The sequence below is a fragment of the Cebus imitator genome, unplaced genomic scaffold (genome assembly GCF_001604975.1).
Source record: "Cebus imitator isolate Cc_AM_T3 unplaced genomic scaffold, Cebus_imitator-1.0 Scaffold65, whole genome shotgun sequence".
NCBI lineage: Eukaryota > Metazoa > Chordata > Mammalia > Primates > Cebidae > Cebus > Cebus imitator.
In genome coordinates this window covers 7,093,157-7,119,837 of record NW_016107380.1, presented here as the reverse complement: position 1 = coordinate 7,119,837, position 26,681 = coordinate 7,093,157, and the positions used below count along the sequence as shown (strand labels likewise).

At 42.1% G+C, this 26,681-nt stretch overlaps 2 protein-coding genes across 9 annotated transcripts in view; both read right to left on the bottom strand.

Annotated features, from left to right (window-relative positions):
* Positions 1-17,696, bottom strand: part of MAP7 (microtubule associated protein 7) — a 203,201-nt gene extending 185,505 nt beyond the window's left edge. For all 8 annotated transcript variants that reach the window (XM_037739220.1, XM_037739224.1, XM_037739225.1 and 5 more), the window contains exon 1: positions 17,533-17,696. In XM_037739220.1, the coding sequence (XP_037595148.1) occupies positions 17,533-17,599 (67 nt within the window). In that variant the 5' untranslated portion in view covers positions 17,600-17,696. The remainder of the gene's footprint in view (positions 1-17,532) is intronic.
* A 6,629-nt stretch (positions 17,697-24,325) lies between these two features.
* The window catches only part of MAP3K5 (mitogen-activated protein kinase kinase kinase 5), a 148,606-nt gene continuing 146,250 nt past the window's right edge, over positions 24,326-26,681 (bottom strand). Inside the window, exons 26-27 of the mRNA XM_037739239.1 lie at positions 25,786-25,862; positions 24,326-25,106 (exon numbers count right to left, since the gene is read on the bottom strand). Coding sequence (XP_037595167.1) covers positions 25,046-25,106; positions 25,786-25,862 — 138 coding nt within the window. The 3' untranslated portion in view covers positions 24,326-25,045. The remainder of the gene's footprint in view (positions 25,107-25,785; positions 25,863-26,681) is intronic.

The following is a 26,681-nucleotide window of genomic DNA, read 5'->3' as shown; positions in this document are numbered from 1 at the left end:
TTTTTTATCTCTAGGTTTCTTGGATCCTGAGATTCCATGACCTGATGCAAATCGAAAGTCAAGTTATATAACCAAGAGAGAACCCTCAGACAGAGAGAAAAAGCAGGCTGAGATAAAGCCCTTTCCTTTGCTGTTGCTGCTACCTCTGTACTTACTGACATGGCTTCATTTTGTAAGCAACTCTGAGTTTCAGTATTTTACTTATTCAACTGATGGCACTGAGATTATTAGCCTTGATGCTAAATAACAGAAACAACTGAACCTCCACCAGGTGTTTGGGTTAGAAGAGGGCCACACTACGCTGACCTCGGCACCTGCAGCTTCCAGACTTCACACATTCTCTCACCCACAATGTAATGAAAACCTACCCATAAAGATGAATAAGACAGCTTTTCCTTCAAGGAGCCAGTTTGTTATAGGTGTATCTCTGTAGCTATGTAACTTGAGAGATGAAATCTAAAAGGTTGTGAATGAAGAGCAATACTAAAGAACAGAAAACCAATTCAGTGTATGACTTTAAGGCACTTTAAGTGTAATGATAGCACAAAGTCTTTAGCCCAGCGAAGCATTGGACAGGTGAAGAACATTCATTTCAGAATATTTTGAGGCTTTTCCTCAATCCAATCTATGTTAGTCTGTTTTATGTTTCAGTAATACCTAAGGTTGGATAATTTATAAAGAAAAGAGATTTATTTTGACTCACAGTTCTGCAGACTGTACAAGGAGCACAGTGTTGCTATCTGCTTCTGTTGAGGGCTCAGGAAGCTTACGGAAGGAGAAAGGGGAACAGGTGTGTCACATGGCAAGAGAGGGAGCAAGAGAGATGCAAGGCTCTTTTAAACAACCAGCTCTCAAATGAACAAACAGAATGAGAATCCACTCAACACCATGAGAAGAATGCCAAGCCATTCATGAGGGATCAGCAACTCTGAGTTGCTTACAAAATGAAGCCATGTCAGTAAATACAGAGGTAGCAGCAACAGGAAAGGAAAGGGCTTTATCTCAGCCTTGCTTTTTTTCTCTGCCTGAGGGTTCTCTCTTGGTTATAAAACTCGACTTTCCATTTGCATCCCACTAGCTCCACCTCCGACACTGGATGTCATATTTCAACATGTAGCCATATCTAAACCGAATCACCGTCCTTTGCCACTTTGCCACTTTTTCCATTTCTTTCTCCTAAAACCCCCTGAAATGAAAAGACATTCATTTTTTTACTAAAAGTTTAATATCCTGTTTTTACCTTTAAAAATCAGGAAAGATTTTTAAAATTTTATCTCTTAAAAAATAATTAAAATGATTTGCATGATTCTGGGTGAAAACTGTTAATTTTCTTCCTGAGGATCAGTGTATCAGTCAAGATTCTTTCAGGGAAACAGAACCAATAGTATTTTTGGTTCTATTTAGAACCAAATATAGTATTTGGTTCTATTTCTCTGGAGAGAAATATATTGTATATAAAGACTTATTTTAAGGAATAATGGCTGCTGCCACCGTGAGGACTAGCAAGTGTGAAATCTGTGCAGCAGGCTGGCAGGCTGGAAACTCAAGCAGGATTTCCATGTCTTGGCCTTAAGGCAGAATTCCTCCTCCTCCTTCTTTCCCAGGCCTTCACCTGATTGGACTTGGCCCACCCACATTGGCCAGGATAATCCCCTTTACTTAAAGTCAACTGATTGTAAATGTTAATCATAGCTACAAAATACCTTCACAGCAACGTCTAATGTCTGGGCACCACAGCTGAGCCCAGTTGACACTTAAAATTATCTATCAGTCAGTAACCTCAGAGAGATTAAGATACTCCATTCCCACATTCAAGTCAACATGCTGCGAACAAAAGCATGCCATTCAAAAGCCACGGGTTTATGTATCGATGATCATAACCTTCACTGAATAGGGTGGATACTATTTACTCAGATATTTTCCAATACTGTAACGCTCTATTAATATAGTTTCTACAGTTGGGGTCGGGACATCTTGGACTTATTAAATCCCTCTTTATTTTCACTAATCATCACCCTTTGAGAATCAAGCACTGGTGAGCTTAAAAGCATTATCAAATAAACCCTTTTAATGAGAACTAAGCAGCCTGTTCATCTGAACATTAAATGATTCAGAAAGTACAGACATGTAAATTTAAAAAATCATTCTTCTCTGTTATAATGAAGTAACCCCACTTTCTCAATTAGAAGAAACTAAAGTACATAGATATGTGCATGAAAGTGGAGAGAGGGCTGGATAAAACATTTTTCAGGAGAAGAGTGTATGAAGGTTTGAGGCACTAAACTTTAAATAGTTTCTGGCTTATTTCTTAACTGAAACCAGTTGCTACAGTTTGGATGTTCGTCTCCTCTAAATCTCATGTTGAAATGTAACCCCCAATGTTGGAGGTGGGGCGTGGTGGGAGGTGACTAATCATGGAGGTGCATCCCTCATGAATGGTTTAGCGCCATCCTTGTGGTGATAAGTAAATTATCCCTCAGTTAGTTTACATCAGATCTGGTTGTTTAAAAGTCTGGGACCTCCCCTCACCCCACCCCCTTGCTGTGTGAATGTGCCTGCTTCCGCTTCACCTTCCACAATAACTGTAGGCTTCCTGAGACCCTCAGCAGAAGCCGAGCAGATGTCGGTGCCATGCTTGCACAGCCTGCAGATCCCTGAACCAACTGAACCTTTTCTCTTTATCACCTAGCGTCAGGTGTTTAAGTGACACAAAAGACACCAATTCTGACAAAAGAAAATAAATTACATACAATTCTCCAGCATAGTTCTGAAACTAACCTAGAGGAAGGATGCGCCTAATAGAAATGTCAAATTATACAATTGTGGTGGGTCAGTTTGAGGCCTGGTCCATTTTCATTCAGTGAAAGCCACACTGAGAATTGTCAGTAACCAACCAGAACACCAAAAGCCTTTAAGCTAAATTATACAGATATAGGTACATTTAGAATTGAGTAGCAAGTGTGGAAGCTTTTAAAATTTGTAACTGCTAAGCAAAAAATGTTCTTAATGCATCAATAACTTTGTAAAAAATATGAAGTATTAATTTCCCAGAAGTAGATATTACTAGCAATCCAGTAAGGTTTTTTGTTTTCTTTTGTTTTTGATAAATACATCTTCTCTTAGGCTTGACTGACCTAGAGCCATCAAGACTTTAGGGGGCTCTACATGAAAAAAATTAACATCTGAAAAATTAACAGGTTGGTAGGCACTTAGGGGACACGTACTTCATCTCTAAAACCCTTTCACTTTTCATATTCATGACCTAAACCCATGGATGGCAGCTTAGGAAGGATTATAATGACAAAGGAGCCTTTTGGCAAACTTCCTAAAACACCCCAAATGACCATTTTGCCTTTTTCATAAAGTATAATGGCTGTTCTCCAGACACATGCAATGTTGCCATGAAGGAATCAAAATCATAATAATCTCTCCTTTCTCTGAATTTTTTTTGCTGGAAATAGTACTAGCTGGCTCCTGTTTCTATAAGCATGAAGACACTTGCCCCCAAGTTCCTGAAATAAGCAACAGCTACGTCCCTTTACTGCCCAGAGCCAGACTTTATTCAGCATACTGGAAAAAGACCGTGTTAACAATAAAAAGAGGGAGGTTTGAATAACCAAAAGCTGTTTGTTTTGAAAATAATTGCAACTCTGCAAACTGTTGAGTGAACATGTTTCCAGACAGGCACATCTGTAATAGAAAGCAACACTGTGCTATGGTAAGAAAAAAAAATAAGCTTTGCACATTGCACAAATGGTTCAGAATGCCCAATTCACAGGTGTCTGAACATCATGCCCAGAGTCCTAATTCTGAACCTTCTGCCCCTTCCTTCTGGCATTTCATATATATGCTGTCTCTCTTTCAAAGCCTTCTTGAAGACTTACTTGCTACTGTGGGTGCCATTAATGAGTCCTGCAACACTCACAATAACATATAGGTCTCATCACATATATGGTTTAGATTTGTGTTACACAGTTGCTTGATGGTTAGGACCCTTTTTATTTTCTTTTCTTTTTTAACCCTGATGCTGTTCTCAGTGAGCAGCAGATATTTGGACCTGATTAGTCTGTAAATAAGTTGAAGAAATGACATTCTCAAATCTGTCAGTTTTAGACACAACTAGGCCACCGAGGACTGAATCTGAAATGCCAACCTAGGGCTCTTCCTTGTGAGGCTTCACTGGATTATAAGATTATGGAGTTTTTCTATCCAAAGTTGTTGAGTCTCATAGGTCTCCTGGACTAAAAACAGCTTCCCTCTTCTCAATTTATTTCAACACTTTATTTCCACTGTTGAGACATCTCAGTTTATACTCTATCTGGGCCTATACAGTCACTGCACAAAGCATATGGATATATCTTTTTACATACACAGGGAAGGAATCTTCACCAGGATACTGGGATGAGTTTATTCCTAGTGTTAAATAAATCTGTACATGACTTATTTTCCATCATAATTTAGTTCTATTTTTACTGAATAACAAATTTTAATATGTCAAAGGTGACATAAGGAACACTTGTTTAATCAGTTTCCACAGTGGCTACTGTACACAAAAAGACAATCTGGGAGCATTGCTGGGAGAATCTAAACCCAGGACCCATCTCAGGAAGTGATGTATTTTCAGGTTTACTAAGCTACGAAATTTTTAAAAAGTTGAACAAGATACTATTTTCTTAGCGAGAAATGTGTCTCACACACATGCCCACACACCACACCCAGGATACACCTTGTAAATGGTCCTCTGCAAGTTAAAGTTTCTTCCAAAATTTGTGACTTTAGTAAGATAACTTACTGATATTTTCTATTTCATGTGTGTACTATGCTTGAAGAAACCCAAACTTACTCTCATGGAAGGCAAGTTTTGTGTTTCCCTTATTTTCCTGGTAGAGGAGCATATTTAATGTGGTGACAGCACCTTGTTTAAAGTCAAAATGGGTGTTAGGAGGTCTATCTCTCTATGGTTTAAAGCAACATAACCTCTGTGGCGCTATTTTAGCAAAGGATTTAAAATTTAGAACTACGGGCCGGATGCGGTAGCTCACACCTGTAATCACAGCACCTTGGGAGGCCGAGGCACAAGGATCGCTTGAGCCCAGAAGCTTGAAGCCTGTCTGAGCAACATAGCGAGATCCCATCTCTATGAATAGAGAAAAAAAAAAAATTAGCTCGTGCCGGGCACAGTGGCGTGTACCTGTAGTCCCAGCTACCTCAGGGGGCTGAGATGGGAGGATCCTGGGAGCCTAGATGTCAAAGCAGCAGTGAGCCATGATGGTGCCACTGCACTCTAGCCTAGGTGACACAGCAACAGAGCAAGACTCTGTCTCAAAAAAAAAAAAAAAATTAGAACTATGATATAGCCATTAACAAAGCTTTTGGATAACATAAAAATGAAACAAAAACAAGCCAAGGCCAGGCGTGGTGCCTCACACCTGTAATTCCAGCACTTTGGGAGGCCAAGGTGGGCGGACCACCTGAGGTCAGGAATTCAGGACCAGCCTGGGTAACACAATGAAACCCTGATTCTACTAAAAATACAAAAATTAGCTGGGCACAGTGCCGAATGACTGTAATCCCATCTACTCAGGAGGCCAAGGCAGCAGAATCGCTTGAACCCAGGAGGCGGAGGCTGCCATGAGCTGAGATGGCACCATTGCACTCCAGCCTGGGCAAAAAGAGTGAAACTTCATCTCAAAACAAAATAAACAAACAAAAAACAAGCCAAGAAGGGATTTTATGGGTGTTTAGTGCAATCACATAACACATAAGGGTCTCATGAAGCAGTGTACAGCAACCTTCTGGAACATTTGACAGGTAAAAACCACCATCCAAAGTGCTTTAATGATGCCTTTGATCCCAGCGCCAAGCCTATGACAGCGTAATCACACAGCTACAATGAGGCCTGAATCATCATTACATTCTGATGCCTTCATTATGGAGAGCTTAGTATTATAAATAAAAAAAGGCTTAAGGAAGAAACTTAGCATGCCAGGGTATGCCCATCATTTCACAGTAATGCAGTACTAATCTTCGGTAATCAGGACAAGAATGATAACAAACACTTGGTGCTTACGTTCTGTCAAACACTGTTCTAAGAACTTTAGTTAACTCATTTAATCCCTGAGGATATGACCAATATCCATGTTAAAAAGGAAGACACTGAGGAAAAGAATGCTTATGTGACATGCCCAAGATCCCATAGGTACCCAGTGGTGAAGCTGAGATTGGAACCCAAGCAGCCAGACTCCGGAGACCTTGAACAAAACAGTAGGTTAGAATTACCCCTATATAATCGGTCTTAGTTTTGAGCTTCAGACCTCACAGCCTCACACATGCTCAGTTTTCATATAATCTTAAAGAGAAATAAAAAATACTCCTTTTTCGGGATCAGTCCCATCCAACATCCCCTAATGACCTTTTCATTTTGGCCTTGGACTTCACAGTTAGAAACATACTAGCTGAAAAGAGGAGAAAAGCATGGAAAATCATGCTGCCAAAGGTAAGCCCTTCCTTAAAAGCTTCAAATCACAAAAGATGGCACCATAAAACCTCAGGGGCAGGTACAAACACAACTCAGAAGTGCCTGTAAGCTGGGTGTGGTGGCTCATGCCTATAATTCCAGCACTTTGGGAGGCTGAGGTGGGAGGATTGCTTGTGTCCAGGAGTTTGAAGCCAGCCTGGGCAACATAGAGAAAATTCATGACTACAAAAAATAAACACAATTAGCCAGGCGTGGTGGCATGTGCCCGTAGTCTCAGCTACTCGGGAAGCTGAGGTAGGAGAACAGCTTGAGAGCAGGAGGTCAAAGCTGTAATGAGTCATGACTGCGGCACTGCACTCCAGCTTGGGCTGAGAGTGACAGAGTGTGAGCTCGTCTAAACAAAAACCAGAAGTGGCTGTAGACATTTTGGTGTATAGAGCCAGAGATGATAATCAAAGCACAAGGTGAATAATCCTGCTGAGAAAAAAATGCACAGTAAAAACCGCAGAGGTTACCAGCTGGACCTCGGGCACAGCCGCATGCGGGGAGGAGGAAGAAGGGAGGTGAAGGAAAGAATGATTAGCCTGAAGGGTATTAGCATCCGGTCAAACGGAAGGGAGAAGGTCATACTTGGGTCAACTATTTATAGACAGAAGAAACAAGGCCCAGTCTCCAGATCCAGGGACCTGGTGATTAGAGGTCAGGGGTCACCAGAAAGATCTCTGGGAAAAATATATAATTTTCTACAAAATACTTTAATCTCTATCCCAAAGTAACCTTTCCTGGTTTTGAGGTGCAGGAGGGAGAGGAAGGCAATGTGGGAGCTAAGCAAAGTCAAAAAAAAAAGAAAGTGGAATGGTATTTTGTCTAACCCTGCATATTCATACAGAAAAGTACATACATGGGTACATGAGTATATGTGTGCATATTTAGTTATTCAGCTGTACTCATACCTGTATTCACATCTGTATTTCCTTCAAACAAGTCCTGGGGCAAAATAAGAGATAACTTGAGTAAGCTCACTAGATTTAGGGTAATTGCTATTATGATTTTCCATGTAGTTTCCATAAGCAGGGTGCACACACTTGACACCACCCACCACAATGGTCAAATGGAAGGGATCACAATAGGAAATGGTTGTGAACCAGTAGTCCTCAGCACTGATTGCACACCGGACCATCTGGGGAATTTTGTTTTTTTGATTTTGTTTTGAGACAGAGTCTTACTCTGTCGGTGCAGTGGCACAATCTCCGCTTCCTGGATTCAAGCAATTCTCCTGCCTCACTCTACCAAGTAGCTGGGATGCCAGGCACGTGCCACCACGCCCAGCTAATTTTTGTATTTTTAGTAGAGACAGGATTTCATCATGTTGGCCAGGATGGTCTCAATCTCTTGACCTTGTGATCCGCCCACCTTGGCCTCCCAAAGTGCTGGGATTACAGGCGTGAGCCACCGTGCCTGGCCCATCTGGGGAGTTTTAAAAACACTGCCACCTGACTCCCAACCTGCAAGATTCTCAGATAATTACCTGGGATGCCACCTGGGCATCCTGATATTCAAATGGTCCCAGGTGATTTTAAATCACCGCCAAGATTTCGAGCCAATGATGTGAATCAATGATGCTCCAGCACACTTCACAACATAACCTTAGGGTCAAGGAGTGACCCATATTTAAATGAACTCACCAGGGCTGTGGTGAAGGGTGTCACCGAACTAATCTGGAGCATCTACCATGAATAGAAATCAATCCAGCTGGAATGCAAGAAGTAGGCAACCAGGTCCTGTCTGGTGTGCCTGCCACCCAAAAGACTTGGGTCAAGAGCTTCTGAGAACCAGAAGCCCAAATTCAAATCTTGAGAAGCAGCTAAAAGTTTTGCTGCAGGAACACATCTTACAGCCAATTATTGTGCACATTATTGCCACCAAGGAGGCTTTGTGATGAGGGGTGGAGGTGCCAAAGAAAGGGCTCCTTTCTAGAATTTCACCTTGAGTTTTTATTTATTTATTTATTTGTTTGAGACAGGATATTCCCTCTTGTTGCCCAGGCTGGAGAGCAGTGGAGATCTTGGCTCACTGCAACCTCCGCCTCCCATGTTCAAGTGATTCTCCTGCCTCAGCCTCCCAAGTAGCTGGAATTACAGGCATATGTCAGCATGCTTGGTTAATTTTTTGTATTTTTAGTAGAGACCCGGTTTCACCGTGTTGGCCAGGATGGTCTCAAATTCCTGACCTCATGATCCACCCACCTTGGCCTCCCAAAGTGCTGGGATTACAGGCAAGAGCCACCATGCCCGGCCTACCTTGACATTTAAACTGATCTTAGAGAACTTACTTTCTACATTCAACAGTGTTGGGGAAATAAGTTTTATACTCTGAGGTTATGCCATAGTGAAGGATGGTTCTCTTTAGCAGAAAGCCAACTCCAAAAAGGAAGCTTTTGTAGCATTTAATTTTAAAAGTCACAGAAGACATTTTAAGATACCCAAATCTCAATACTCTAAACTTAAATATATACACTTACTAACAGTGCCTTGAAGTGCAGCTCACATTAGCCAAGTGCATTGCTCCCAGCTTCCTCCCTGCTTTGTTTTGCTCCCCAGTGCTCGTCTGTGCCCTCTGGTCAGGTGGGTCAATCCTCCTTGGCATTTTCTCATGATTCTTTTTTTCACAACTATTTCTACAACAGCATCAAGGATGAAGAACTGTTGAATGCAGTTCTCACTTTCAAATACTATATATTACTCTTCAAATCAAAATTCAAAGTGGGGCCAGGAGTGATGGCTCACGCCTGTAATTCTAGCACTTTAGGAGGCTGAGTTGGGCAGATCGCTTGAGCTCAAGAGTTCGAGATCAGCCTGGCCAACATGGTAAAACCTGGCTCTACTAAAAATCCCCAAATTAGGCAGGCATGGTGGTGGGTGCCTATAGTCCCAGCCACTCAGGAGGCTAAGGCATGAGAATTGCTTGAACCTAGGAGGCAGAGGTTGCACTGAGCCAAGATCGTGCCACTGCACTCCAGCCTAGGCAACAGAGAGAGCCTCTGTCTCAAAAAATGTATAAAAAAGAAATTCAAAGTGGTACCTAATAAAAAATTTCTCATAGATCTTTTTCAACAGGCTATTTCTCAAATTAAAAAGATACTAAGGAGACTAATACTGAAGAGAAAATCCAAATGCCATTTAAATGTGTCAACAAGCATAACTCAGAGTTTTACAAGAGCTAAGACAGTAAAAAGGTAGAAAGCATCACTGCCAGAGAACTAGACAAACCCTAAAACTGGATTTTATAAAAAAGAATAAGCTTAAATCCCATTCATATTTAGCCTACGGAGCCTTAGAACAACTCATTAAACCTCCAATGATAGACTATCAAGACTTTACAAAGCACTGTATCTGACAGCTGATAAGTATTCAGTTTGACAATATAAAATGTGCCAATAGGAATTAATCAGGATAATAAACAAAGTATATGACCCATATGTCTAGCTTTCTAACAACAAAACAAGTTATTTCCAAGTTCTAGAAAGCCATATCTCAAAGGATTAGAAGACAGACAATTAAGGAGGAAGACAGAACTTGAATGAGCAGGGAATGTGCTATATAATAGCATGTCTGTCCAGAATTAACTTCTGAATGCATACTCCACAGGAAATAAGAGACACTATAGATCTTCGAGCCAGCAATGGTGTGTTAAAATTTAAAAACAAGAGAAGAAATTCTATGGGGAAAAAGAATGAGACAGACTAAAGCTGTTAGAGACAAATACAAACTCTATGCCTGAGCTCCAGGATCAACACTACTTCCAGGTTTTCCTAATTCATGTGAGCATGGGTTAGCATTAAAAAGGCACGACTTTACTTTGACGTGATTACATTACTTTACTCAAAGAACTTGGTGTAATGGCTAAAATTTTAAAAACAAACATAACTCACAATACCAATTATCAGTGAGGATGCAGGGCAACCAGAACTCACATACATTGCTTGTAAGGATATAAAGTCGTACAGACGCTCTGGAAAAGCTTGGCCATTTCTTATAAAATTAAATGTACAGCTGCATGAATCAGCAATCCCACTCCTAGGTATTTACCCAGGATAAATGAAAACTACGCTCACTGTAAGTGTTTCCAGCAGCATTATTCATGATTGCCAGAACCTGGGAACAACTCAAATGTTCTTCGATGGGTGGATAGACCATCTGTGATACTTCCATACAATGGCAAACCACTTCAGCATGCCTGAATCTCAAAAATATTATGCTGGGTGAAAAGACATCCAGACTCAAAATGCTATATAATGTATGATTCCACTTTTGTGACATTCTGAAACAGGCAAAATTAGGAAGATGGTAAACAGATCAGAGGTTGCCAGGGGTTAGGGGTAGGAAGAGAGTCTCACTATAAAGGTGCAGCATTAGGGAATTTGGGTTGGAGGCACAGAACTCTTTGAGATCATGATAGCAGTGGTGGTTACATTACTCTATTCATTCAACAAAACTCAAAACAAAAATCGTAATTTTTTTGTACACAAATTTTTTATTTTTTATTTTTGGAGATGGACTCTCACTCTATCACTGAGGCTGGAGTGTGGTGGTATGACCTTGGCTCACTGCAACCTCCGCCTCCCAGGTTCAAGTGATTCTCTTGCCTCAGCCTCCTGAGTAGTTCGGATTACAGGCATATGCCAGCATGCCTGGCTAATTTTTGTGTTTTTAGTAGAGATGGGGCTTCGCCATGTTGCCCAGGCTGGTCTCTAACTCCTGAGCTTGAGCTCAAGCCATATGCCTGCCTCAGCCTCCCAAAGTGCTGGGATTCCAGGTGTGAGCTGCCGCGCTCTGGCCTGTATGCAAATTATAAAATTTTAAAAATCCCTCTGCCTATTCAAGGATTTGTAATCTTTTCCTTTCACCAGCAAGCTTTATGGGAGAGTATTAAATTGGCTACCTTTCCATCCCAAACTGCTTAATAATTGCTTGTAATCTGATGTAGCCCCAACTCTTACACCAACAACTGAAATTCCTCTTCTGGGATTGGTCAGTGACTACCTGTAACCAAACCAACGGCTTTTTGTAAAATGTCTTCATCAGTCTTCGAATCCCTGGCCTCTCCGTCCCTTTCAGCAGGTATGACATTGGTCAGCTGTGCTTTTCCATCTGTCTGCTTTGCTGGCTCTTCTTCCTCCCACGCTTTACACGTCTTCTCACCCCTCTGTGGTTTTTCTTTCTGAGCTCTCCTCACTCCCAAACCTTCAATCATTATTCCTCTATGGACTGAATCTGAAAATCCTGACCTCTGTTTTTCTCTGTTAGTCCCATACTTCCAGCTGTCTATTGAACATTTCCAATTACAGATCTCTGTTGTACCACACATTTTCTTTTTTTTTTTTTTTTTTTTATTGGGAGTTTCACTCATGTTACCCAGGCTGGAGTGCAATGGCGCAATCTCGGCTCACCGCAACCTCCGCCCCCTGGGTTCAGGCAATTCTCCCGCCACAGCCTCCTGAGTAGCTGGGATTACAGGCACGCACCACCATGCCCAGCTAATTTTTTTGTATTTTTAGTAGAGGCAGGGTTTCACCATGTTGACCAGGATGGTAAAGCAGAGAGTTTCTTTTCCTCTGTTTCTCCCACCAAAACCTCATTCTGCTGGACACAGTGGTGCATCCCTGTAGTCTCAGCTACTTGGGCAGGTGAACTGGGAGGATCATTTGAGCCCAGGGGTTCAAGTCCAGCCCAAGCAACAAAGCAAGTTCCCTCCCATCCCCCGCTTTGGGATAAAAGCAAAACAAGTCCTCCTCATGAATATTTTCCAATAAGTCACTGAGCCAAACTCAAACTTGGAAAAAAGTCTCACAAGTCACCTTTTTACCTGCAATCCTTTGATACATGACCCTGCAGAACCTTATATGGTCTCTTCCTATTGCCACGCTAATGACTGCCTGGATTTCTGCAGTAATCTCAAAGTTGGTCTGTATGTCATTGAACTCTTCTTCACTCCATGCCCTAGTCTGCATTCCTACTTTGAAATGAGGTCCAGCTGAGTAGACCTATCACTCCAGAGATTTAGCTAATTTGGCTAGCTCATCACTAAAGGGGCACCCTTCCCAAAGCAGCATTAAAAAAAAAAAAAAATTAACAGAAGAGAATGACTTTCCCAGAGGCAGGAACTTTGCTTTCATTAGCTAAAGGCACAGGTTAGCTCCTGTTAGAACTTGCAATCAAGATTTCAAGATTCATGGGCACAGACTACCTGATTATTCATGCTTTATTACTATCAAGACTCCTCAACACTTTCCCCACCCTACCCCAGAAAAATGTACTAGCCTTTCAGTTTGGCTTTCAGACCTTCCACAATTTGACTTCAATGAACAATCATTCCTAACTGATCCAAGACTTTCTCTGAGCTTTACACATGTCAATATGACCAAATCTTTGTCCTTTTCCTCATCTGCACCTTTGTTTTTCTCCCTTTCCTCCATCCAATTTTATAACCCACTTACCCACTTTTAAAAGTTTATTTTTTTATTTTTAAAATTATTTTTAAATTTTTATTTTTGTGGGTGCCTAGTAGGTGTATATATTTAGGTGTATAAAATGTTGATACAGGCATGCAATGTGAAATAATTACATCATGGAGAATGGGGTATCCCCTAAGTATTTATCCTTTGTGTTACAAACAATCCAATTACACTCCTAGTTATTTTAAAATATACAATTAAGTTATTGATTATAATCGCCCTGCTGTGCTATCAAATAGATCTTATTTTTTTTTGTTTTTTGAGACATGGTCTTGCTCTGTTGCCCAGGCTGGAGTGCAGTGGTGCAATCTTGGCTCACTACAACCTCCACCTCCCAGGTTCAAGTGATTCTTCTGCCTCAGCCTCCCAAAGAGCTGGGACTATAGGCATGTGCCACCACGCCAGGCTAGTTTTAAAATTTTTGGTAGACGGGGTTTCCAATTTTAGTATATGTGCTGCCGAAGCAAGCACAGTAGATGGGGTTTCATGACATTGTCTAGGCTGGTCTCGAACTCCTGGCCTCATGTGACCTGCCTGCCTCAGCCTCCCTAAGTGATGGGATTACAGGCATGAGCCACTGCTCTTGGCCTTTTTTTTTTTTTTTTTAACCCATTAACCATCCCCACCTCCCTGCCACCTTCCACCCCCACTCCCCACTCCCTTTCTCAGCCTCTGGTAACCATCCTTTCACTCTCTCTGTCCATGAGTTCAATTGTTTTGATTTTAAGATCCCACAAATAAGTGAGAGGATACCATGTTTGTTTTTCTGTGCCTGGCTTATTTTACATAACATAATGATCTCCAGTTCCATTACTTTTTAAAATATAACTTCAGTGCTGTATCCGGTATGTAGTCTCTGCTGATCATAGCTGGAAATGATTCCTCCTTCACTGAACTGATAACCTGCAACTGTTTGTCGGTGGATTTTGTCTTCCTTGCTAAATTCAAGGATCATTTGTTCTAATGATCCTTCTAACCATCATAATGCTGAATATACAGAAGGTACACATTTTTTATTCTAAGCCTCAATATTTCAATTCTTACATCAATATAAGGCCTGAGTTTTTAAAAACTCCTCCAAATGATTAAACTGTGTGAAAATATTTCACACACACCTATCAATATCATATAAATGCATGCTCCTGAGCACAAATGCCTAATCTAATAATATTTCCTCCTACTCAGCAAGATGTAAAGGTAGTGGGCATATAGGATGGAAGAAAAGCTAACTAGCTAAGTGAATGGAGCATCTCTTTCAAATGGGAGAAGATCAATACCAAATTGTAGTCTGAGCCCCTATGTTACAGTTTTTAATTGCAGATATTTAATGTTGACCCTTAGAGTTCAGTGACACCTACAAGATCACTTTTTGATTTGGAAAAGTTCATGAAAGGATGGTCACAAAGGAAGCCATGTTCACCACACAGTTTGCTAAAGAGGAGAAAACGCCCAATTCCAGATTCTAAGTCATGACTCACTTCCTAAAATAGCAACAGAATTGACAGGTCATTGGTATTAACTTATTCTCTTGTGCATCAAAGCTTCAGGAATTAATCAAAAGCAGCTTTAAATTTGCTTTTGGTTCAGGAGGTTTTTTAAAAAGGCTATCAAACTGGTAAATCAGTGCTGTACACTTGCTTTCCACAGCTTTTGAACATGAGCATAAAATTAAATAAACAAAGCTTAGGTCGAGGCAGTTTTGTGAAAATCACCCATCTTAAGTTGACTACTCAAAAATGCCCGAAAAAGTACTTGACATCCTCTAGTGGTGATGTCTTAAACTTGTTTCCAAGGCAATTTTTTTCCCAGCTCTTGATTTACTTTGGCTATTGATAAGAAAAATATTATATTGGAAGAATTTTTCATCCTCAAGAAAAATAAACGTTTTCACCACAAGGAATGTGATTTGGCCAACTTTGAGTAGAAGATAAATATATACCCACGGAAATATGGTTTTTAAATGTTGGATTTTTATAATACCTTTCAATATGCTTAAGAACAGTCTCATTTCATACATGGCACACCATTGTCAATCCATCTTTGATACACACACACACACACACACACACACACATAATTCTGAACACATTACAGGTATTATTTTTATAATAACCTGAGATTCTAATCTGAAGTGCCCTAAAATTAGACCAGTCTTGCACAGAGACACAAAAACTAAGAGCTACTTAAGAGTGGGCTCTATCTCATTATAGTGAGATCTAAAAAGAAAAAAAAAATGAATCCCTCAAGAAATGTTGCCATTTAAGGTGGCAATTTTCACCTCTTGACGGTAATACAGGTTTCTCTGTACACTCCCCTGCTCCCCGCCATTTCCATACAAACCTCTGATTGTTAAAAAAAAGAAAAAAAAAAAAAAGAAGAGACTTTCAGGATTTGGATGTGTATAATATGAAATAAGTTCACCAGAATAAAGTACTAAAGTCTCATATTCAAATATAGGTCATGTATTTTAAATATATGCAATAAGTTGAAATTCAAACAATCTCACTTGTTCTCTAAAAATACTGTCACCTAGATTAAAAAAAAAATACATTTACACCTTCCTTCTTTCTTTGGCACCTGCTGACACAAATGCTGCTGAGGACTAAAAACGTTAATAGTAATCTCAGGGTAAAAAAATAGGACAGAGATCTGAGGCCAGAATTAAGTTTTCAGTGAAATTATAAAGTATAATTATTCAAAACCATATACAAAATGTGTCCTTTGGAAATTAAAATTTTTAGGCAAAAGTGTGGAAGAAATGTTTTCTATGAAGGAGACAGCAGCCAATTTAATTTCCTTTTTTAATAAAAGACATTTTACACTGACAGGCACATGGTTGATTTGTATATTAATTGTTGGAAGCATGGCCTATTATTAACATGCTCAGGCACTGAATATGCTACAGTTTATAGTTCACTTATGTCTGACCAAGTTGTTCATGTGTAGATTCTAGAAGGTTTGTTTTTGAGCACAGACTGACAGCGCGCTAGAAAAATTTTGTTTCACAAGCAGGGCAGGGTTAGGCACCAAAATCATGCCGCATATTTACAAATGAGGATGCTGCTCTCCCGGGGCCCTCACTTGGGGGAGCCCCATCGCAGCGATCCCAGCTCATCAAATTCCCCAAAGCAATTACAAAGGCATCTCTTCTCCACCCCAAACCAAAATAATGATCTACCAATCTTGCAAATACATTAAGACAAAACACTCTACAGGAAGGAGCATGACTTAAAAATAAACAAGTTCAATATACCTTGTCAGTCTTAACCTCAGGTATCTTGGCTGAAGGCATTAAGTCATTAGATTTTAGGTATCCAACCTGTTCCTAGCAATAGCAGATACATACTTTGCAAATACTGTTTCAGAACTCTCTGGACCTTTCACGTGAAAATAAACATACTATTTAAATCGACAGTGGGGGAACAGTGATTCTTACATTCAGGAAACAATTGCTTCCGATTGTGAGTGTATGGAAGTGGAAAACAGCTTGCAATTGGGGAGTCTAAGATTTGAATTTCTTTTAAAGTAAGAAACTGCCTCACCGCCCCCGTCCCAAGTTTAGGAAGCTACAGAAACAGCTTACAGGCCAGGAATAGAAGACCGGACCGGTGGGGAGGGACGGATTTGCAAGACAGGCTCTGGAGAAAAAAATCACGAAAAAAAAAAATCGGCTTCATACTATGGAGAGATGGGTTGGGGTGGGAAGCCTTGCTGCTGGTCTTGGGGACGTGATTCCCCGTCCCTAAGGGTACCCCTGGAGGTTGTGGGGGAGGGGTATCCTCAACACAAGAGGTCTGACCACCAAATCCCGGGCTGCAGAGCCAACGATCCTACTTTGGGCTCCTGCACAGACTAAAAACAAAAACGTCTGAGAACTCTAACAAGTCAACGAATCTCTGATCCCGTCAAGCCCGCTCCCGCAAAGCCCCAACGTGCTGCACCGGGCCACTGCCCTCCCGAGCTCGGTACCCTCGGACGAGGGTCGTCGCCACTGCGGACACCGCGTTGAGGGGCGAGCGCCGCTCATCCTGCGGTTGTGCCCCACACCGACCCCGCCGAGGAGCCCCCGGCACCCGGGGCGACCTGGGAAGGCGGGAGGAGGTGCCCAGAAGCTGCCCTTCCTGCCAGTCGCACCTGGCCGACGACTCTCTGGCCGCTAGTTTGGTCTGGGGATTACGATTTCCCATTCAACTGAATTAGACTCGAGCCCGCGGCGAGGAGGGCAGCGGACGGGTCTCTCCGTTTCCTCCCCAGCCCGCGCCCCCCGGGCTCCCCTCCACCTGTTGCGGGAAAGTCGCGGTGGAGCGCCCGAGGGCGGGCCGGGGCCGAGCGGGGCGGACGTGGCGCGGTGGCGAAGGGCGGGGAAAGGCGCTCTCAGAGCCCGGGTGCGCGGCGCACAGGGCCGGCGGTTCCGGGCCGCGGCCGCGCGGGCGGAGAGGGGGCCGCCGGCGCCGGGTGATTTCGGTGCCAGCCCGCCGACCCGGCTAGCCGTCCCCCGTCCTCGCACATGGGACCCCCACTATCCCCACTGCACGGTCACCTGTTTCGGTCGGCACAGCGCCGTCGCCGCCCCTGTGACCGTCGCCGCCAGCTCCTAGCTCCGCCATGGTGCTCCGATGACGCGCCCGGAGAGCCGCTCCGCCCTTTCCTCGGCTTGGCTCCCACGGGCCCCCGCCTCCTGGGCCCGAGGCCCAGACAGGTAAGCGCAGTGAGGGGACAGCGGAGGGCGGGGGCAGAGAGCTCGGCGGCCGGCGGCGGCCTGGGCCGGGCGCGCCCCCTCGCGGGCAGGTGCGGCGTGGCAGCCGCTCAGACAGCCGCGGCTGGGTCTCGGCTGGAAGAGCAGCAGACGGAACCTGCACCTCAGTCCGGAGCTTCCGGTCGCCGCGGCCGACCCCCTGCCGGCTCCCGGAGATCTGGAGCAGGGTCGGCGAGGCTTGGTGGCGCCTCCTAGGGCCTGGGACCAGGGGCGGTCCGCAAGGAGCAGCCCAGGTGGGCCGAGGGCACGGGGACGCTATTCCCCTCCGAGCTCTGAAGCAGCCAGGTCAGTGTCGGCTCCGCGAGGGCTGGAGTTCACGGCGAGTCAGCGGAGCATCTGATGCCACGTGGAGAGACAAAGTACACCGGTCGGATTCCACGCCGGGAGCCGGCCTGGATCTGCGCTTTAGGAAGCCACTGTGGGCGACCCTGTCTTGTCACCAGGTTCGTATCTGATGAGCCTCAAGGCACACAAGTTAGACTTGTGCCGGCTGATGTGGCTTTTCTTTTTCTTGGTTTTCGATTAGTAGACGACCTTGTGACTTCTGACTTAGGAAGACCAGAAAAAAAAAATAAGCAATAGGTAACAAATTTTTCTTTGTTTAAAGAAACAGACTACCGAGGAAAAACCAATTTCGCTCTCCAGGATAAGCAACAAAATGCTGAAGGGGGAAAAAGCCTACACAAATGGAAACATACTGAACAAAATAAAGCAGCGACCAGTTCCGCATGGTGATACTAAAATGCACTCCCACACTCTGGCTTGGCGGAAGGTAACCAGGCAGCTCTAAACAGTTTCAGACTCTCCCAAGGACTGCAGCAGCACTGGACACCCAGGGAGTCTGAGAACAGCATTGGATTTCTTGCTAGGGTTACAAGTTTCATGATCTTTGCATGCAAAACTTGCCACTTGGAGATCAGTGAACTATTTTTATTTGGTTTACTTACTGGCTTTCTGGATGACTAGGTAGAGATTTAACTAAAGAACACTTCTGCTATGGTCTGTGATGATGAATTTTCCCGTAGTGCCATTTCTATAATGGAATAGGCAAACTGGTCATTTAGAATGTGATATTCCTAAATCACATTCATTTCAGTCTTATCAGAGACTTCTAATAAATAAAAATAAAGCACCAGGTGACCAGAGGTAGTTTTTGACCTCAGCTTGGGCCTCAGCAAAGATTTTTTTTTTTCCTACTATGTTAAAACATCAGAGTTTAAGACACTTTTCTTTGAGCATCAGAAATACTCTCTTAGCTGATAGCTGAATTTAGAGAGTTGAACTATCTGGAAGAACCCTGGAGAAAGACGGTGATTTATTTTCAACCTTCTGTTACCACCGACTTAAATCAACCAATGAGTTCTTTCTTTGAACCAAAACACTCTATATTTTTGACAATTCTCAGTTGAAAAATAAAACTTTTACAGATCAATGTCCAATGACCAAAAAAAAAAAAAAAAAAAAAAAAAAAAAAAAAAAAAATCAATACTTGTGATGTTTCTGTTTTGTTTTGTTTAGTTTGGTGTGTGCTTACGCATTGTCCCGTTCTTTTGATAACCTATATTTGTCTGCCACAAGTTAAACAAAAATAAATGAAATAAGAAACACACCAAAATCCTGCACGTTGGCCCTGTATAGACAGTGTGTTCTAAACCTAAGCAGGTGTCTACAACAGGGCAGGCTGCTGCTGAGTGACTCTGCAGAGAATGGATGACATCTGTTAAATGTCAAACACCATCCCATTGTACCTCAAGTTGTACTTTACTTGGAACATGGAAGCCAGCTGTCTGGAGCTCCCACATCCATCTCAGAATCTTTCCAAATCTTAAGGGTTCCCCATTCCAGGGGAGGAGCTGAACCTTCTGACACCATTTACTCCCTTCCTGCCTCCTTCAAAACATCATCCCCTTTTTCTCCCTAATCCCTAAATGTTTCTGTACCCAGGGGCTCTACCCCAATAAACACATTCAAAACTCTTTGATTCTGAAAATGTCTTCCTTTAACTTCCCACCCTCCTGAATCTGTTGCTGTATTTTTTGTTCATCAAAGGTAATGAAAAGAAATGTGGATTTTGGTGCCGTTATTTTTCAAAAAAAGCTATATATTTTTTCTTGCCTATATATACAAATCAAATTATGTATTTTTAAATCCATCGTTCCCCTGGACTTTCTGCCCCTAGAGCTTCTTCAGCACTGGATCCTCTAATCACCCTGCTCCTGGTCTACCATTGGCTTTTTCTCATTCTTCTGTAGCAGACCTTTCGTCTTTGTTGACTCAGATTCTTCCTCCTTTTTAACCCCCCCCGATATTTTTACCATCCTCAAATTGTAAGCACAGCCTTTCTATCTTTACTCTTACAGCCCTCATTTACTATTTCATCCTGGATCCCAGTGACTCTCAAATCCAGAACATATACCCTTAACCTCACTCCTGACTTCCACTAATACATTCCGAATGGTTTCTGCACAATTCCATCAAGATACCCTGCTGTTAATTCAATATGTTCCAAACCAGATTAATCTTGCAATATACAGCCACTTTCCACACACCTCTCCCTTGCTGAAAAACCTTTAAGAGATTACCCGTTCCTACATGATTAAATACTAACTCTACCTCTCCACCATCGCCACCACCACCCCCTAATTGGGCCCTGAGCTCTCTACTACCCATTTCCACTTTTCACCTCTGTAACTCATATTTCTAGCCAATGGAGTTGTTAATTCTCCAGAACACCTTTCAAATCCCTGCTTTCTAGCCTTTGTTCTTGAAGCCGCTCTGCCCCTTCCCTAATCCCGACATATTTAACGATACTTTCCCTCCAAGGCCCAGGTTAAGGTCTACTTCCTCCATGAAGCCTGTTCCTCCTGCCCCGGCTCCCAGCATGCCTGTCCTTTGGACCTTGCCAGGGCTTGCTGGGCTTGCTACTTGTCCAGCTGTTAAAATATGATTTATTGCAAATTTGCCCCCTGAATCTGATGCACATTTTTGGTAGTAGGGACTTTGTCCTCTACTTCTCTACAGGGTGTTCCTAAAGTCTAGAACTATCAGTTATTTTATTTGCTCACAAGTTGCAGATGTTCTTGATGACATGATGTGCACTGCCTGTATTCTGAACTTGGTAGGCATGGTATATATGTCTTCTCATTGCTACCATGTCTCATATACAGTGGGCATTCATATGGGTTAATAATAATTCCTCGATGCCCAACTTTTTAATGTAGTGGCCTAGGGATAAATGAAACCAAGTATCCAATGATGTAATTTGGAGAAAGAGATCAAAATGCAGTTGAAAGGGAACATTAGATCTACTTCTCCCAGCAAATTCCTGTTTTGTCTCTCTTATAACACTTCTGCCACCACCCCTGCATAACTGTTCTGTTCCAAACCATCTTTGCAGGCCCAGCTCTGCACCTTTCCTCCTCTGGAAAGCTTTCCTTGACCCCTTCTGACAATAAATGTAACTATAGCGCTGACTGCGCCACTGTTGTTTCTGCTTTGTCTTGATTCCTTGACAAGAAACTTCAGGGGAAAGAACCGTATCTTGTTGGTGCATCACAATATGTAGTACCCGATATTTAATACATTCTTTTGAATGAAGGGTAAGTGATGACAATACCAAGCATATCTCAGTGTGTGTTATATGCTAAGCATTGTACTGACCACCTCGCCTGCATTGTCTTTTCTCTTTTGAGACAGCGTCTTGCTCTGTCATCCAGGCTGGAGTGCAGTGGCATGATCTTGGCTCACTGCAACCTTTGCCTCCAGGGTTCAAGTAATTCTCGTGCCTCAGCCTCCTGAGTAGCTCGGATTACAGGCGTGCATCACCACACCTGGCTAGTTTTGTAATTTTAGTAGAGATGGGGTTTCACCATGTTGGCCAGGCTGACCTTGAACTCCTGGCCTCAAGTGACTCACCCACCTTGGCCTCCCAAAGTGCTGGGATTACAGGCGTGAGCCATTGCGCCTGGCCTGCATTTTCTTATTTGCATCTTGTAACAGCCCTATATGAAGGTACATCATTTCCTCCATTTCACTGATGAGGAAACTGACTTGGAGAAGCTAATTAATTTGTCCCAGGTCACAAATTAAGTTACAGTTTTGCTTCAGGCCTATGTGTGTAGCCTCCTGCTACATAAACAAATGATGAATGTTAACCATCTTGCTATTCCTTCTACGGAAAGGGGCTCTCCATTTCCCTCTCTAGCTGTCACCTGAAAGAAGGAGGTGAGGCTTGATCATGTGAAATCACCTGTGAAACTAATTTTTGAAAAGGGCATCTGGGCCCCACCCCAGACCAGTAAAAACAGTTTTCCGACTGGACACAGTGGCTCATGCCTGTAATCCCAGCATTTTGGGATGCCGAGGCAAGAGGATCACTTGAGCCTAAAAGTTTGAGACCAGAGTGAGCAACATAGTGAGACCTTGTTTCTACAAAAAATAAAAATAGCAAGGCATGGTGGCACACACCTGTAGTCCCAGCTACTTGGGATGCTGAGGCTGGAGGACTACTTGGGCCCAGGAGGTCAAGGATGCAGTGAGCTATGACAGTACCACTGCACCGTAGTCTGGGTGACAGAGTGAGACTCTGTCTCAAGAAAAAACAAACAACAAAAACCCAGTTTTTCCAAGGTGGTGGCATCAATAGTTTTGAAAAGCATCTAAGTCATTTTAATGTGAAGCTGAGTTAAAAATCAATGGTGTAGATTGATCCTAAAAGTGTTTCAAATGCAAACCTTTCCATAACGGAGCCTTCCATAACGGAACCGTCTTCTTCTGTGTCTGAGACCCAGAATTCTGACACATGGCTAATGGTGTTGGCCTGGGAATGTGTTATGAACCATGTAGGGGGACAGAGTCTCATCTGCTCACAAAGACAGGGTAAGAGGAAGGCACGAAGGAAAGAGTGTATCATTGAAGATTTAAGATGGGTAGCTTGATCCTACATACAGTCAAAAGAAACACTTCACCATTAGAACTGGGAAGGTGAACTGTGGCTTAATAAAGATCATTCTCTGTGTTTCAGTATGAGCCAAATGACATCACTGAATTTACACCTCACTTCTTTCAGAATATCCACACAGGATACAAGAGGCAACTCTGTCCTCCAAATTAGGATGTTAAAAAAGAGGCCAGAAGCAGTGCCTCACACCTATAATCCCAGCATTTTGGGAGGCCAAGGCAGGAGGATCATTTGAAGCCAGGAATTCAAGACTAGCCTGGATAACATACTAAGATCCCACCTCTACTAAAAATTTAAAAATTAGCTGGGTGTAGTGGTGTGCCCCCGTAGTCCCAGCTACTCTGTAGGCTGATGTGGGAGGACTGCTTGAGCCCAGGGGGGCAAGGATGCAGTGAGCTGAGATCATACCACTGCATTCCAGTCTAGGCAACAGAGTGAGACCCTGTCTCAACCAATCAGAAAACATTAGTGACAATGTTTTGAATACTCCAATGCAATATAAAATATACTGTACCTTGATTTTCACATCAAAATAAAGATGACTTTTGCTTTAAGACTCATATATGAGTGAAATCATGATATGTAAACAGCTCTATATTATTTCTGTCCTTCCTAATAAATAGTTTCCTTTGTATTTAAGAAAATGTATTTCATTTATCTCTCTAGGAGCATTAGACTTCCTCTGATTAATATGGGCAGGCTCATAATAATATACTATTCAGCTTAAAATAAATAAAAATATCCAAATATGAGAAAATTAAGGAGATAGAAAAATGCAGTATTATTGGCCAGGCACAGTGGCTCACACCTGTAATCCCAGCACTTTGGGAGGCCAAGGTGGGCAGACCACTTGAGGCCAAGAATTCAAGAGCAGCCTGGTCAACATGGCAAAACCTCATCTCTACTACAAATACAAATTAGATGGGTGTAGTGGGGCACGTCTATAATCCCAGCTACTTAGGAGGTTGAGGTATGAGAATCACTTGAACCCAGTAGGTGGAGGTTGCAGTGAGCTGAGATTGCACCACTGCACTCCAACCTGAGCAATAGAGCGAGACTCTGTCTCAAAAAAAAAACAAAAAACAAAAACAAAACAAAAAACAACCAACAAAAAATGCAGTATTCTCCATTAAGATGGTCTCTGCAGAACCCTTAAGATATACAATAGTCATCCAAGATAACCTGGGGCATTGAGAAAAATATACTAACGTTCCTTTATTCTTTTTTTTTTCTTCATCCTCTTTCTTTTTTCTGAGACAAGGTCTCACTCTGTTTCCCAGGCTGGAGTGCAATGGCACATCATGGCTCACTGCAGCCTCGACCTCCTGGGCTCACGTGATCCTCCTGCCTCAGCCTCCCGTATAGCTAGGACCACAGATGTGCGCCACCACACCTAGCAGATTTTTTGGGGTTTTTGTAGAGATGGGGTCTCACTTTGTTGCCCAGGCTTACCGTCATTCTTAACCTCTGTTCCCCTGAGGAACAACCTGGATGTTAGCTGTCTGACTGTTTGAACAGAAGACAGATTCTACTTCATGTTACAGCTGGAGAAATGACTGGAAATTTAACACAGCAGAGTATCTAGCTTGTCAACACAAAATAAGAATTCTTTAGAAGTTATCAAAACAGTATGTTGAGCGTCTTTTTAATTTTCAGAGTGAATATGACACAATGGATAGCTTTAGAACAAGCTAACATTACTACAGTTCAGGCATGTGCAACTGGTACAGTTCAGTAGTACATAAACGACTCAAACAAATGTACTATAGGTCAGAAACTTAACTTACAAAATAGTCAATATTACAACCAACACAGATACGTAAAAACCATTGATCTCAGATTCTGCACACTTAAAAAAACATAAACTTTATACAGTAATTGAAATTATGCATTGCTACTCAGATTGTTAGAGTATCTTACACACAGAAGCCTAGAAATTTATGGTCACATTTTGGTTTTGTTCCAGTGGTGCACAATCACATGAAATGTTATATCTGTTTTGTGTGAAATAAACATTTGGCTGAAGTGCAATAGCTGCTGCATTAAAAATATTTCCATAAAAATGCTGAGATTAAAATCTTCCTGAACATTAGTGTTCTAATGTTCAGGATTATTTTGAGAGTCCTTATGAAGAGTCCTTAAAAATTATAGAAATAGAAGTAGTTAGGAAATTTCAGTGTGTTTTGTCTGTTTTTTTTTTTTTTTTTAACATGAGTAAACAAATACTGGATGTAAAGTGCAGCTCCTTTCTCCTCTCCCTTTGATTTTCCCACCCCCAAGAAGATCAGCTCTGTATTAATTTTGAGAATTTCCACTGAAGATTAAATTGAGCAACAGTCAAGTCTGTTTGTTTCGAAAATCAATGATGGCTTTCCACAGTGTGCACAGCATCCCGCCCCTGTTGAAAGAAACAAGAACATGGTGAAGAGAACATTTCATTGGAAACATTGCCCTTGAAACAGAAAAGTGACTTCTTAGCTTTCATCTGTTCTGGTCAGAACATGAAGATCCCAAAGTCTGATCAGTCATTATGTATTCTTTTTGTATATATTTTCTCATCATCCCTCCATTCCTTCCTTCCCTTTTCACTCCCACAAAGTGCTATGTCCCAAACCATCACTTTAGATTTTCAACATTTTTGAAATTTGTCTTTATAATAGTGGGTATAATCGTTATATGGTTGGCCTTAATTCATAAGAAATTATATCAGATTATACCAGGTTTTTGGAGGGCAAATCAGCACTTCCTCAAAATATTTATTAAGTATAACACTATCATGAACTAAATAAAAGCATTTGTTTAAGGCAGCTTTACAATATCTGCATGAACTTAGTCTGCATATTATTAAAAAAAAACCTTCCAGTTGATTTTTCACTTACTAATACAGAAATATTGGTTATTAGAGCCCTCAAAAATAGTATGGTCCAACTAACTCAATTTACTCAGAGCAGCTAAGAGCTAGTGAGCTCTATCCAGAACTGCAAAGCTAATTAGAGACCCAGCCTAGGTAGGTACTCCTTTTTCTTGATCTTAGCCTGGTGCTCTTTCCTTTGTGACAAGAGAAAGAAAAGTGGTACCTTAGTCTCAGGCATTTTAAGTCATCACGTGTAACATAGTAGAGAACATCTACTAGTGTATAATCTTCAGCCAAAAACTGTAGAGAAAGTAGAATACACACAAAACACGTTTTACATAACTTAATAGCAAAACTTTATTCATAATGTAAATATTGACTATAATTAAAAATAAATGTAGAAGGAAATCTACTAAAAACATAACATTCTGGGATTATTAGGGGAAGGGCCTCCCTATTACTCAATAAATACAAAGAAATGCATCCAGGCCGGCTGCAGTGGCTCACACCTGTAACCTCCACATTTTGGGAGGCTGAGGCAGGCAGATCATCTAAGGTCGGGAGGTGGAGACTAGCTTGGCCAACATGGTGAAAATCAGTCTCTACTAAAAATACAAAAAATTAGCTGGGTGTGGTGGCACGTGCCTGTAATCCCAGCTACTTGGGAAGCTGAGGGAGGAGAATTGCTTGAACCTGGGAGGCGGAGGTTGCAGTGAGCTGAGATTGCACCACTGCACTCCAGCCTGGGCAACAGAGTAAGACTCTGTCTCAAAACAAACAAAAAAAAAGAAATGCATCCATATTGACTTCCAAATGGGAAAAGATTACAAGGGACACTGAACTTCTGAATGGTCTGCTAATGAACAGATGAGACTCACTTGTAATCACATCTGCTGTTCAAAAGCAAATGCTTGTATTTAAGAGGTTCAGCACTGTGCAGCTTTGTTTTTTCTCAAGTGGATAAAAAGTGTTCCTGGAAAGGTACAGTCTATGCTTACTTTTTGAACTTATTTTTTCATGGTTAAGCAAAGGCACTTGACTATACTTCACCATAAAAGCAGAGTCCAAAATTTAAACTGAACCTTTACAGTTTAAAATTTTTACTTTTTTTACTTTTTT